This window comes from Ranitomeya imitator, chromosome 5 (genome assembly GCF_032444005.1).
Source record: "Ranitomeya imitator isolate aRanImi1 chromosome 5, aRanImi1.pri, whole genome shotgun sequence".
Classification (NCBI taxonomy): domain Eukaryota; kingdom Metazoa; phylum Chordata; class Amphibia; order Anura; family Dendrobatidae; genus Ranitomeya; species Ranitomeya imitator.
The window spans coordinates 698232531-698244564 of record NC_091286.1 but is presented as its reverse complement, the minus strand read 5'-3'; the positions used below and the strand labels follow the sequence as shown (position 1 = coordinate 698244564).

Genomic DNA, 12034 nt, shown 5'->3' with positions numbered 1-12034 from the left:
TCTAATGTTCCGGCAGCCGTGCCCACCCTCAGACCCTGACACCTGTTGCGCTGGGGGCAAAACTGCTGTGGAATTTCTTAAAATTTGCTGCTGCACCCTTCACCTTCTGCCTTTTCAGCTCTGGTCATTACGTTACTTCTATACTGTCACCTACATGCGCTCCCCCATCTCCCACCGTGCGACTTTCGTACAACCTCTTGTGCTGGCTGGAGACCTGAAGGTGAAGGCGAGTACGGTGGTGTATACCAGTAGTTCTGACGGCTGCCCACCTTCACTGCCCTGTGTACTGATTATGTCAGTGATGGATAAGGGGCCATTACCAGCCTCTGTTCCTCCCTGCAGGGGCTGGAGTCTGCCTGTGACAAGCTGCATGGTGCTGCACAGGCTGCGGCCTCTCCCGGGCTTTCCTTCTCACAATCTTGAGATGTCTCGTATGTGGCCACATATCCCCGTGTGATGCCCGGCTGGGACCTCGGAGCTACTGCAGGCATCATGAGGTGACAATAGAAGTGTAACGAGACAAATTCAAGATAAAACATAAGACGAGAGTCGACCCCGAGTTGTGAATTTATACATTTATTACTCGGCTCCCATACTAAGCTTTCCAGCAGATCATCACGTGACCTTAGTGTTATCTCTGTGCAAATTGTGCTATGTGAAGTGTGGACGGGATCTATCCAGAAAAGGAGTCCAAAAACATAAGGAGGTCACGGATTGATAAAAAATAACCCTGAAGTCTCTGGCCGGCGCTCATCTTCTCAGACCTAGGTCACTTGACCTCAATCGTTAGATCTTCGGCCTCCAACCTTTTATGAATTGCATAATCTTCTTGACTTGGAGCTTGGTCAGCTTGAAGTCGTCCGAAAGGATCTCCTCCGTCAACTGCACGAAGATGCTGCCGTCTATACGTTCCCTAACAAAGAAAGTCACTACGTCTTCCGAAAGACCAATGAACCTGAGACACCTCGAGACCTCTTCTACAGACAGAGCCGACAGATCAGGAGGAGGGTGCCATGAACTAGGGTCTCCTGCCAGCCCCCTGGGAATCCCAGGTGTGTGAGGAGAAGAGGCATCCATGGTGCTTCTGGATGAGATTGGTGGCACCTCAATGACTCCTTGTGTGAGGTATACTCTGGTGATGCCACCTTCTGCCCCCTGTACAATGGTGGGTGATAATGGGGCTGTGCTTCTGATTACAATATTCTCAGTCTCAAACCCTTTGGCCTGCCGGGGTGGAGGGGCCGGACATGTCCCTGTTCCTCCACCACTTTTGAATATGGACTCCGGCATAAACCGCAGCTCAGACCCGATGGATGAGGAATCTGGAGAAGTATCTTGACTGTTACGAACATCAAAGGGGTCAAGGACATTAGAGAGGGAGGATGAGGAGGATTTTGGATGCTCCGGTGGGTCTAACCAGTCCCCAGAAGATGAGGGAGTAGAAGCGAAGGCCGCGTTGGCAAATGGGTTCAAGGCTCCGAATGGGGCAAAGCGTTTTGGGGTATGAGGAGGCTTCAACCTGGGACAACTGTAATAAGTCTTAATGGTAGTGTCTGTGTTGAGAAGAGGAGTGGAGCGCCCACTGGCCACACTTGGCCCCTTGTCCGCGTAGGCCCAAGAATCTGACCAAGACGTCTGGGTGGGCTGAGCTGTGGAGGCCATGCTGCTAGACATCTGATGAGTCGCTGCGTCTCCAGACTTGCAGTCTCCCCATGTACAAGGATAGCAATATAAGGAGTAGGAGTCCGGGGAAGGGGAGCAGCTGCCACTACGGTTCCCTGATCTGTAAGGAAGAGAAGATCGTGAGAGGAGACTCCGTGGTCGGAGGTGTCATGTCCGTGTGCAGGGATCCATAGCCTAGGGATGTAATCCCAGTGGGTGTAATCCAGGAGCCTCATGTAGCTGGCCAGAATGATCTCTAGATTGACTGACCAGCCGGCATAACGGGCAATTTACAGATCTCAACCAAAAATGGAATAAGTTCTGCACTTTAGGCTTCATTTTTTACTATTTTTTTATTAATCTGTGCTTGCGCTCGGGAAATTACTTACATGTCATGGAGTCCTGATGAGTAGTAGGACAGGCCTGGGCTCGGAGTGTGGGTCTGCGGGGGTTGGGATTTCGGGAGGCGAGGTGGGACTGGTGGGCTGGAAGATGAAGAAAAGTATCTGCCACCACGAGGAGGAACAGGAGGGGCATTGAGGAGACGACATTCCTCCCTCACCTGTAAGACACAAAAGCTACCATCATCCGAGGGGCGAGCGATCATCAGTCATTGGCTATTGACCCTCAGTGACCCATTTATCCAGAACTCCCCAGTCCACAGAACTTGATCCACCACTAAATGTTGTGTATATCAAAGATTTCACTCCGAGCACCAGGTCAGACTGGAAAACCCAGGTTCCACAAATAATATCATGGCCCTGCTGTGACTGGAAGAGTTGCTGATGGTGGGCGAGGGAATCTCCTCTTCAGAACTCTTCCTATCAATATTGACCTTAGATTATGAAAAATTTTATTCCCCCGACCCAACTCCGCCAGGGAATGTCTAACTAGAAATTTTTATAATCTGCACCCACCCCTGAGCTCTCAAATCCAATCCCATATTTGCTTATTTTCTTACTAATCTGCTAACACTGAAGCATCACAGAATCTGAAGAACCACAACATCTCATTTCAAAGAACTTGGTAAAACATTTTACGTTGCTTTCGATTTTCTCTATAACAAAATGTTGTTCCTGGACATTCCCCGACCCTCAGAGCGAGAAAGAACCCACCTTCCTCAAACATTTCCAACTCCTGTACCCTTGCAATCTGCAAAGACTCTGGGCTGGATGGTTCTGTAGCAATGAAGAGTATAGTGAGCTGAAGGTGCAGATCCTGATGAAGGTCTGGACTTACCGCTTCTGATTTGGGTGGCACCGGTGGGGGGTTGTCAGTCTTTGCTTCTTCAATAGTTAAGGCCGGAGGAGAAGAACATGATTTCCCCTCTAAGAGAGAAGGCGAGGAGGCGAAGCAGATGAGGTCTTGCTGAATTTTGTTGCCACTTTCTAAGCCAACGGGCTTACTGGTGGGCTCGGAATAGTTCTCAAAGTTCTGGTTTGTCCAAAGCTCTTCATACGGTATCTCTAATTGTTCCTGAGTCCTAAAATCATGGTCCAGCCAGTCTGGAGTCATGTACTCTCTGTCTAAGTCTGAGTTATCTGACGAGGACCCCAAGAGTTGGGTTGGAAGGTCATGGGGGCTAGTGTCCCCGGGGATGGTCCCACTGTAAACACACAATGAAAGGCGCTGTAGACCTTGGCTGAGCTCCTCTCGGGTGTAGTTGATGGAGCCGGCTGAGAAGCCTTGCAAACAGACACGGATTTTCCGTGGACTAGCGCACTCCTCCGCAAAATCTGTCTTGGTCTCTCGGACTGCCTTGGAATAATCATCAGGGTTGAACCTTTCCTCTTGGCAGTAATGAGCACAGTCTCTCACAAGCTTGTCAAAATGAGGGTCTCCACACAGAAGACCCTCGGGGAGAGAGAATCGAGGCATGTCTGTCAGCAGCAGAAAGTGGAAGGGGTTCACCTCCTCCTTACGTAGAAGACAACAAAGAACCACAGTCTTTGAAATGATACTGACCAGCTTGTACCGATGTCCTTCACGGATAACATGAAGGTCGTAGGGGTTGCGAGGAGGACGGGTGGGGACCACAACATTGACGGGGAGGCGCACCTTCTCGATGATGCTTCGGATGGTGTGTTCTCCCTCCTGCATCTGTAGCTCCAGGGGGCTGCGGGTACTAAAGCTGCCCTTACACTGGAAGGGTAGGCTCAAGCTCTCATTGGTGCGGTGGTTCATGCAGATGAGGCAGGGCATTTTACCCTTCACCTGTTTGCCCAGGGTGCCAGTTTTACCCAGCTTTCTCATGATGGTGTTAAATCGTGATTTCTCCTTGACAGTCTTAGCACAGAGGATCTCTGCTTGTCCCATAAGCGTCAGTTCATCCCCAGTATGGAGGGTGAAGTTATAAACTTCGCTGTCCTCACTGAACTCCCCCGAGACCACCTAGAATGAAAACACATGAAAAATCACATAAGCTTTACCAACCACTATTAATCTGTGAGTTTAAAATTCAACTCTAGCGGGAGCTCCCTGTATACAGAAATATATAAGGCCCTGTCTGCAGCCACCACTAGGGGGAGCTCCCTGTATACAGAGATACATGATAAGATCCTGTCTGCAGCCACCACTAGGGGGAGCTCCCTGTATACAGAGATACATGATAAGATCCTGTCTGCAGCCACCACTAGGGGGAGCTCCCTGTATACAGAGATACGTGATAAGATCCTGTCTGCAGCCACCACTAGGGGGAGCTCCCAGTATACAGCGATACATGATAAGATCCTGTCTGCAGCCACGACTAGGAGGAGCTCCCTGTATACAGAGATACATGATAAGATCCTGTCTGCAGCCACCACTAGGGAGAGCTCCCTGTATACAGAGTCACATGATAAGATCCTGTCGGCAGCCACCACTAGGGGGAGCTCCCTGTATACAGAGATACATGATAAGATCCTGTCTGCAGCCACCACTAGGGAGAGCTCCCTGTATACAGAGTCACATGATAAGATCCTGTCGGCAGCCACCACTAGGGGGAGCTCCCTGTATATAGAGATACATGATAAGATCCTGTCTGCAGCCACCACTAGGGAGAGCTCCCTGTATACAGAGTCACATGATAAGATCCTGTCTGCAGCCACCACTAGGGGGAGCTCCCAGTATACAGAGATACATGATGAGATCATGTCTGCAGTCACCACTAGGGGGAGCTCCCTGTATACAGAGTCACATGATAAGATCCTGTCGGCAGCCACCACTAGGGGGAGCTCCCTGTATACAGAGATACATGATAAGATTCTGTCTGCAGCCACCACTAGGGGGAGCTCCCTGTATACAGAGATACATGATAAGATCCTGTCTGCAGCCACCACTAGGGGGAGCTCCCAGTATACAGAGATACATGATGAGATCCTGTCTGCAGTCACCACTAGGGGGAGCTCCCTGTATACAGAGATACATGATAAGATGCTGTCTGCAGTCACCACTAGGGGGGGCTCCCTGTATACAGAGATACATGATAAGATCCTGTCTGCAGCCACCACCAGGGGGAGCTCCCAGTATACAGAGATACATGATAAGATCCTGTCTGCAGCCACCACTAGGGGGAGCTCCCTGTATACAGAAATATATAAGGCCCTGTCTGCAGCCACCACTAGGGGGAGCTCCCTGTATACAGAGATACATGATAAGATCTTGTCTGCAGCCACCACTAGGGGGAGCTCCCTGTATACAGAGATACATGATAAGATCCTGTCTGCAGCCACCACTAGGGGGAGCTCCCTGTATACAGAGATACATGATAAGATCCTGTCTGCAGCCACCACTAGGGGGAGCTCCCTGTATACAGAGATACATGATAAGATCCTGTCTGCAACCACCACTAGGGGGAGCTCCCTGTATACAGAGATACATGATAAGATCCTGTCTACAGCCACCACTAGGGGGAGCTCCCTGTATACAGAGATACATGATAAGATCCTGTCTGCAGCCACCACTAGGGGGAGCTCCCTGTATACAGAGATACATGATAAGATCCTGTCTGCAGCCACCACTAGAAGGAGCTCCCTGTATACAGAGATACATGATAACACTGTCTGCAGCCACCACTAGGGGGAGCTCCCCGTATACAGAGATACATGATAAGATCCTGTCTGCAGCCACCACTAGGGGGAGCTCCCTGTATACAGAGATACATGGTAATATCCTGTCTGCAGCCACCACTAGGGGGAGCTCCCTGTATACAGAGATACATGATAAGATCCTGTCTGCAGCCACCACTAGAAGGAGCTCCCTGTATACAGAGATACATGATAACACTGTCTGCAGCCACCACTAGGGGGAGCTCCCTGTATACAGAGATACATGGTAATATCCTGTCTGCAGTCACCACTAGGGGGAGCTCCCTGTATACAGAGATACATGATAAGATCCTGTCTGCAGCCACCACTAGGGGGAGCTCCCTGTATACAGAGATACATGATAAGATCCTGTCTGCAGCCACCACTAGGGGGAGCTCCCTGTATACAGAGATACATGATAAGATCCTGTCTGCAGCCACCACTAGGGGGAGCTCCCTGTATACAGAGATACATGATAAGATCCTGTCTGCAGCCACCACTAGGGGGAGCTCCCTGTATACAGAGATACATGATAAGATCCTGTCTGCAGCCACCACTAGGGGGAGCTCCCTGTATACAGAGATACATGATAAGATCCTGTCTGCAGCCACCACTAGGGGGAGCTCCCTGTATACAGAGATACATGATAAGATCCTGTCTGCAGCCACCACTAGGGGGAGCTCCCTGTATACAGAGATACATGATAAGATCCTGTCTGCAGCCACCACTAGAGGGAGCTCCCTATATACAGAGATACATGATAAGATCCTGTCTGCAGCCACCACTAGGGGGAGCTCCCTGTATACAGAGATACATGATAAGATCCTGTCTGCAGCCACCACTAGGGGGAGCTCCCTGTATACAGAGATACATGATAAGATCCTGTCTGCAGCCACCACTAGGGGGAGCTCCCTGTATACAGAGATACATGATAAGATCCTGTCTGCAGCCACCACTAGGGGGAGCTCCCTGTATACAGAGATACATGATAAGATCCTGTCTGCAGCCACCACTAGGGGGAGCTCCCTGTATACAGAGATACATGATAAGATCCTGTCTGCAGCCACCACTAGGGGGAGCTCCCTGTATACAGAGATACATGATTAGATCCTGTCTACAGCCACCACTAGGGGGAGCTCCCTGTATACAGAGATACATGATAAGATCCTGTCTGCAGTCACCACTAGGGGGAGCTCCCTGTATACAGAGATACATGATAAGATCCTGTCTGCAGTCACCACTAGGGGGAGCTCCCTGTATGCAGAGATACATGATAAGATCCTGTCTGCAGCCACCACTAGGGGGAGCTCCCTGTATACAGAGATACATGATAAGATTCTGTCTGCAGCCACCACTAGGGGGAGCTCCCTGTATACAGAGATACATGATAAGATCCTGTCTGCAGCCACCACTAGGGGGAGCTCCCTGTATACAGAGATACATGATTAGATCCTGTCTGCAGCCACCACTAGGGGGAGCTCCCTGTATACAGAGATACATGATTAGATATACTGTCCCTGTAGAGGAGTTGCGTCCATATCTGCTCTGGGAACTTTCCTGTTACATGTTTATGCACCAACCAGATCTGCCTCCTTCCCACCAAGAGGCGCCATGACACATACGGTTTCCTCTACCTATTGTACCTATCCTAGACCCCATCTCTTCCAGCCACCCCCCATTACAGACCCCAATTCTGACCTTGACGCTGAATGTGATCGCTTCCATAACGAAGACCCGATCTGGGAAGACGCTGGCCACCTCCTCCACGCTGCTGAAGTACTGCACCGGCTCCCGCACGTCCCGATCCTGATCCAAAAGTTTAAACTTCCCTGGAAAGAAGAGGAAAATAACATCAGTGATCATCGGGTCACACAGATGACGGCACAGATTACTACTGAGCCTGAAGCCAGAGCAGCACGGGACGCCCGAGCAGCACCGGACACCAGAGCAGCACCGGACACCAGAGCAGCACCGGACACCAGAGCAGCACCGGACCCCAGAACAGCACCGGACACCAGAGCAGCACCGGACACCAGAACAGCATCGGACACCAGAACAGCATCGGACACCAGAACAGCATCGGACACCAGAACAGCATCGGACACCAGAGCAGCACCGGACACCAGAACAGCATCGGACACCAGAACAGCACCGGACACCAGAGCAGCACCGGACACCAGAGCAGCATCGGACACCAGAGCAGCATCGGACACCAGAACAGCACCGGACACCAGAGCAGCACCGGACACCAGAGCAGCACCGGACACCAGAGCAGCACCGGACACCAGAGCAGCACCGGACACCAGAACAGCACCGGACACCAGAGCAGCACCGGACACCAGAGCAGCACCGGACCCCAGAACAGCACCGGACACCAGAGCAGCACCGGACACCAGAACAGCATCGGACACCAGAGCAGCACCAGACACCAGAACAGCATCGGACACCAGAACAGCATCGGACACCAGAGCAGCATCGGACACCAGAGCAGCACCAGACACCAGAACAGCACCGGACACCAGAGCAGCACCGGACACCAGAGCAGCACCGGACACCAGAGCAGCACCGGACCCCAGAGCAGCACCGGACACCAGAGCAGCATCGGACACCAGAGCAGCACCGGACACCAGAGCAGCATCGGACACCAGAGCAGCACCGGACACCAGAGCAGCACCGGACACCAGAGCAGCACCGGACACCAGAACAGCACCGGACACCAGAACAGCATCGGACACCAGAGCAGCACCGGACACCAGAGCAGCATCGGACACCAGAACAGCATCGGACACCAGAACAGCATCGGACACCAGAGCAGCATCGGACACCAGAACAGCATCGGACACCAGAACAGCATCGGACACCAGAACAGCATCGGACACCAGAACAGCACCGGACACCAGAACAGCATCGGACACCAGAACAGCATCGGACACCAGAACAGCATCGGACACCAGAGCAGCACCGGACACCAGAGCAGCATCGGACACCAGAACAGCATCGGACACCAGAACAGCATCGGACACCAGAGCAGCATCGGACACCAGAACAGCATCGGACACCAGAACAGCATCGGACACCAGAACAGCATCGGACACCAGAGCAGCATCGGACACCAGAACAGCATCGGACACCAGAACAGCATCGGACACCAGAGCAGCATCGGACACCAGAACAGCATCGGACACCAGAACAGCATCGGACACCAGAACAGCATCGGACACCAGAGCAGCATCGGACACCAGAACAGCATCGGACACCAGAACAGCATCGGACACCAGAACAGCATCGGACACCAGAGCAGCATCGGACACCAGAGCAGCATCGGACACCAGAACTGGCAGACGCGGTACTGATTAAGGTGCGCGTCTCTGACTGGGGAGCACACAGAGAGCTGCACGTAAAGAATGTCTGTGCCAGATCCCCCCTAGCATCACTCCCCCTTAGTGATGCATTAATTGGAAGACCCCCAGCCGGCCAGTGGGCACTAGAGGGGAGGGGTCCTACGGCCACTCCTACAGGGGTTAAATCCAGGTGTCCGGCCGAGAACTTTCTCTTTCACTCTCGGCAGGACACCTGGAAGCTTTTGTCTGTCCCTGCTGTGATGTCGGACCCCCCTTCTTGTTGAGGCCCTGCTGAAGAGAGCGGTGCAGGAAGGTGAGTTTTGGCTTCAGGCCGTTTTCAATGGCAGCAGGGCTCACCTCCCTGGGCCCTCTCCTGACCCCCTGCTCACTGTTCCCTTATCCGGTCCAGAAAATTTGTCCTCCCTCACGCCTGCGTCTCCGGGTCCCCCCCCCCCAGGCCTAGGTCACCCCCGCTGCGTGCCAGCACGCCGGCTCCCGACAGGTTGGAGGTCGGAGCTGTACAGAGCCATGTGCGAAGGCTCTCTGCTGCCGGCTGTTCTCCCTCACCCCTCCGCCATCGTGCCCAGCTCACCTCCAATACCTTCGGGAGCACCAGCACCCTGCGGTCCGTCGTTTGGTCCGGCCCCGATCGCTGGGCAGGGGCCCCTCTCTGCGCCGCTGTCGGTGCCGGACCCCTCGGCTGTAGAGGGACTGGGGGCCTCTCGAGGGCGGCGGGGTAGAGCCGGGCGTCGCACCCGTCGGAGGGTGGCCGGCATCTCCTCGCCGGCTCTGGTCCGGACTCCGGTGGGGGCAGAGGGCGGCGATGGGCAGCCGGCGCCGGTGGCTCCGTCCCGGCTGTGCGGGGCTACATCCGGCGGCGCCCGGCGGCGGACGGTGTCGCCCCCTTCCCCGGCCGCTCCGGAGAGGCCGGTGGTGGCGCCGGGTGGCAGGCGATCCGCCCGCTTGCCCCGCGCCCCGGAGCGGGTCCGGGTCGGGGAGGGGAGGGCCTCGCCGCCTCGCAGCTGCAGGCGTCTTCCGGAGGCCTCGGACACCGCTCGGAGTGCTGGGAGGCTCCGCCCAGCCACTTCCGGTCCCCGCCCAGCCACTTCCGGTCACCGCAGATGAGCGCTGAACACAGCGCTAGCCAGTCCTCGGTTGCCTTCCCTGCGGGCACATATACGCCGCCCGCAGGGGGTAACCTGGGGGCTGGTTTTAACCCCTCACTTTCCCCACAGTGCGCTGATCGGTCGAAATCGACCGATCAGCGTGCTGATTTGTCACCTGGTCTGACCTCCAGCCTACCCCCGGCAGACGCAGCCCTGATGCCTGTACGGGGGTATCAGGGGTCAGGCCAGAGAGGTCACAGGGCGGCTGAAGAGCGCGTTGTTCGGTCCCATGGGACCGAGCAAGACGCTCAACAGCCGCGCAGCGGGAATCACGGCGACATCGCAGTAAACGCACCAAGCACAAACACATTATCACCTCCCCCCACTGCCCAAAACCTAAATAAAAATTATCCGGTAACCGCCGCCCCGTCAAATCCCAGCAATGGGGAGGAATATGGTTACCTACTGACGCCCCCCCTTCCGATTAGCGTTACAGGACCAGCTACGGCCAATTATCCCCCTCTGTCTACTGATAGAATCCCCCCCATTGCACCGCATAATAACGGCGGATAACTCCCGTCGCCGTTCCCGCCACTCCTCTAAACGCCCCTCCCGTCACCGTCGCAGACGCAGCTCCCATAGGAGCCGCCGCAGATCCCGGGCCACAGGATGGCTGTCATCAGCAACATCCGAGGGGTCCGAGGTGTCGCTAAGTCCGGATAAGAGTGATCGTGCACGTGGCAAGTCCTCTAAATCGTGGGCACCCTCTAGGGCTTTCAGCCGGGGAGAACAATCCCCCGCGGCTTCCAGCCACAACAACCACCACGCAGCGGGAGCCAGAGTTTCCCCGTCCTGCGACATCACCCTGTCAACATCTGCGGGGGTTCCTCCAGGATCGGTGTACACTCGTCCAGAATCACGCAGCGGTGAGTGTTAGCCAGGGAAGAACAATCCCCCGCGGCTTCCAGCCACGACAACTGCAATGCAGTCGCTGAAGACAGAGCCATTAATCCGCCACTATGTGGTAGTAATCGGGCTCCAACGCACGATATCGGCCAGCACATCGGCCAATCCCTCGCTGTAGCGGGAGCCAGAGTTTCCCCGTCCTGCGACATCCCCCCGTCAACATCTGCGGGGGTTCCTCCAGGATCGGAGCACACTCGTCCAGAGTCACACAGCGCACAGCGCAAGGGTAACGAGGAAATCTTATGTTACAGGGTTAACATAAAGGAAATGGAGCTAACTTCAGCGGTAAAGGAGTTACGCCTACAACTATCACATCCAAACGGATAAGTGGTGAACAAAGATCTGGATCAAAAATAGCTTTAACTATAGATCAGGAAATTAGTCAGAAAATCAAGGGCAACGATTATATTGACATATGGTCGCTGTTATCAGCGGACCAACAAACGGTGGATAAAGCTAACGATAGGGTTTTCGATAGGGGGAGATCAAAAATCGGATTAACCATGAATAATTGGCTCCAGGCCTTCGTAGTATTGGGCTGTATTAAGGGTGGCCCCCTGGCTAAAGCTTTACCCCAATAAGGAAGCGGCTCAGCAACTGCAATCAGGCTTCTCCGACGGGTTCTTTATTCCCTTTAGGCTAACAAGAACGCCAACCCTATCCGATAACCTAAAATCGGCTCGCGAATTCCCAAAATTCTTAGACAAAAATTGGGAAGGAGGTAGAATTGGGTAGAATAGCAGGCCCCTTTAAGTCGCTCCCCTTCAAAAACATTACAATTTCTCCGTTAGGCATCATACCAAAAAAGGAACCCGGTAAATACCGTTTAATCCATCATTTTCACCCAAAGGGCGATTCGGTTAACGATGCTATTTCCCCAGAAAAAGCTTCTGTC

At 53.8% G+C, this 12034-nt stretch overlaps 1 protein-coding gene across 1 annotated transcript in view; it reads right to left on the bottom strand.

Moving 5' to 3' along the window:
- Window positions 1-560: 560 nt before the first annotated feature.
- The window catches only part of GAREM2 (GRB2 associated regulator of MAPK1 subtype 2), a 272423-nt gene continuing 260949 nt past the window's right edge, over window positions 561-12034 (bottom strand). The window contains exons 3-6 of the mRNA XM_069728500.1: window positions 7425-7555; window positions 2902-4053; window positions 2052-2224; window positions 561-1783 (exon numbers count right to left, since the gene is read on the bottom strand). Of these exons, the coding sequence (XP_069584601.1) occupies window positions 787-1783; window positions 2052-2224; window positions 2902-4053; window positions 7425-7555 (2453 nt within the window). The 3' untranslated portion in view covers window positions 561-786. The remainder of the gene's footprint in view (window positions 1784-2051; window positions 2225-2901; window positions 4054-7424; window positions 7556-12034) is intronic.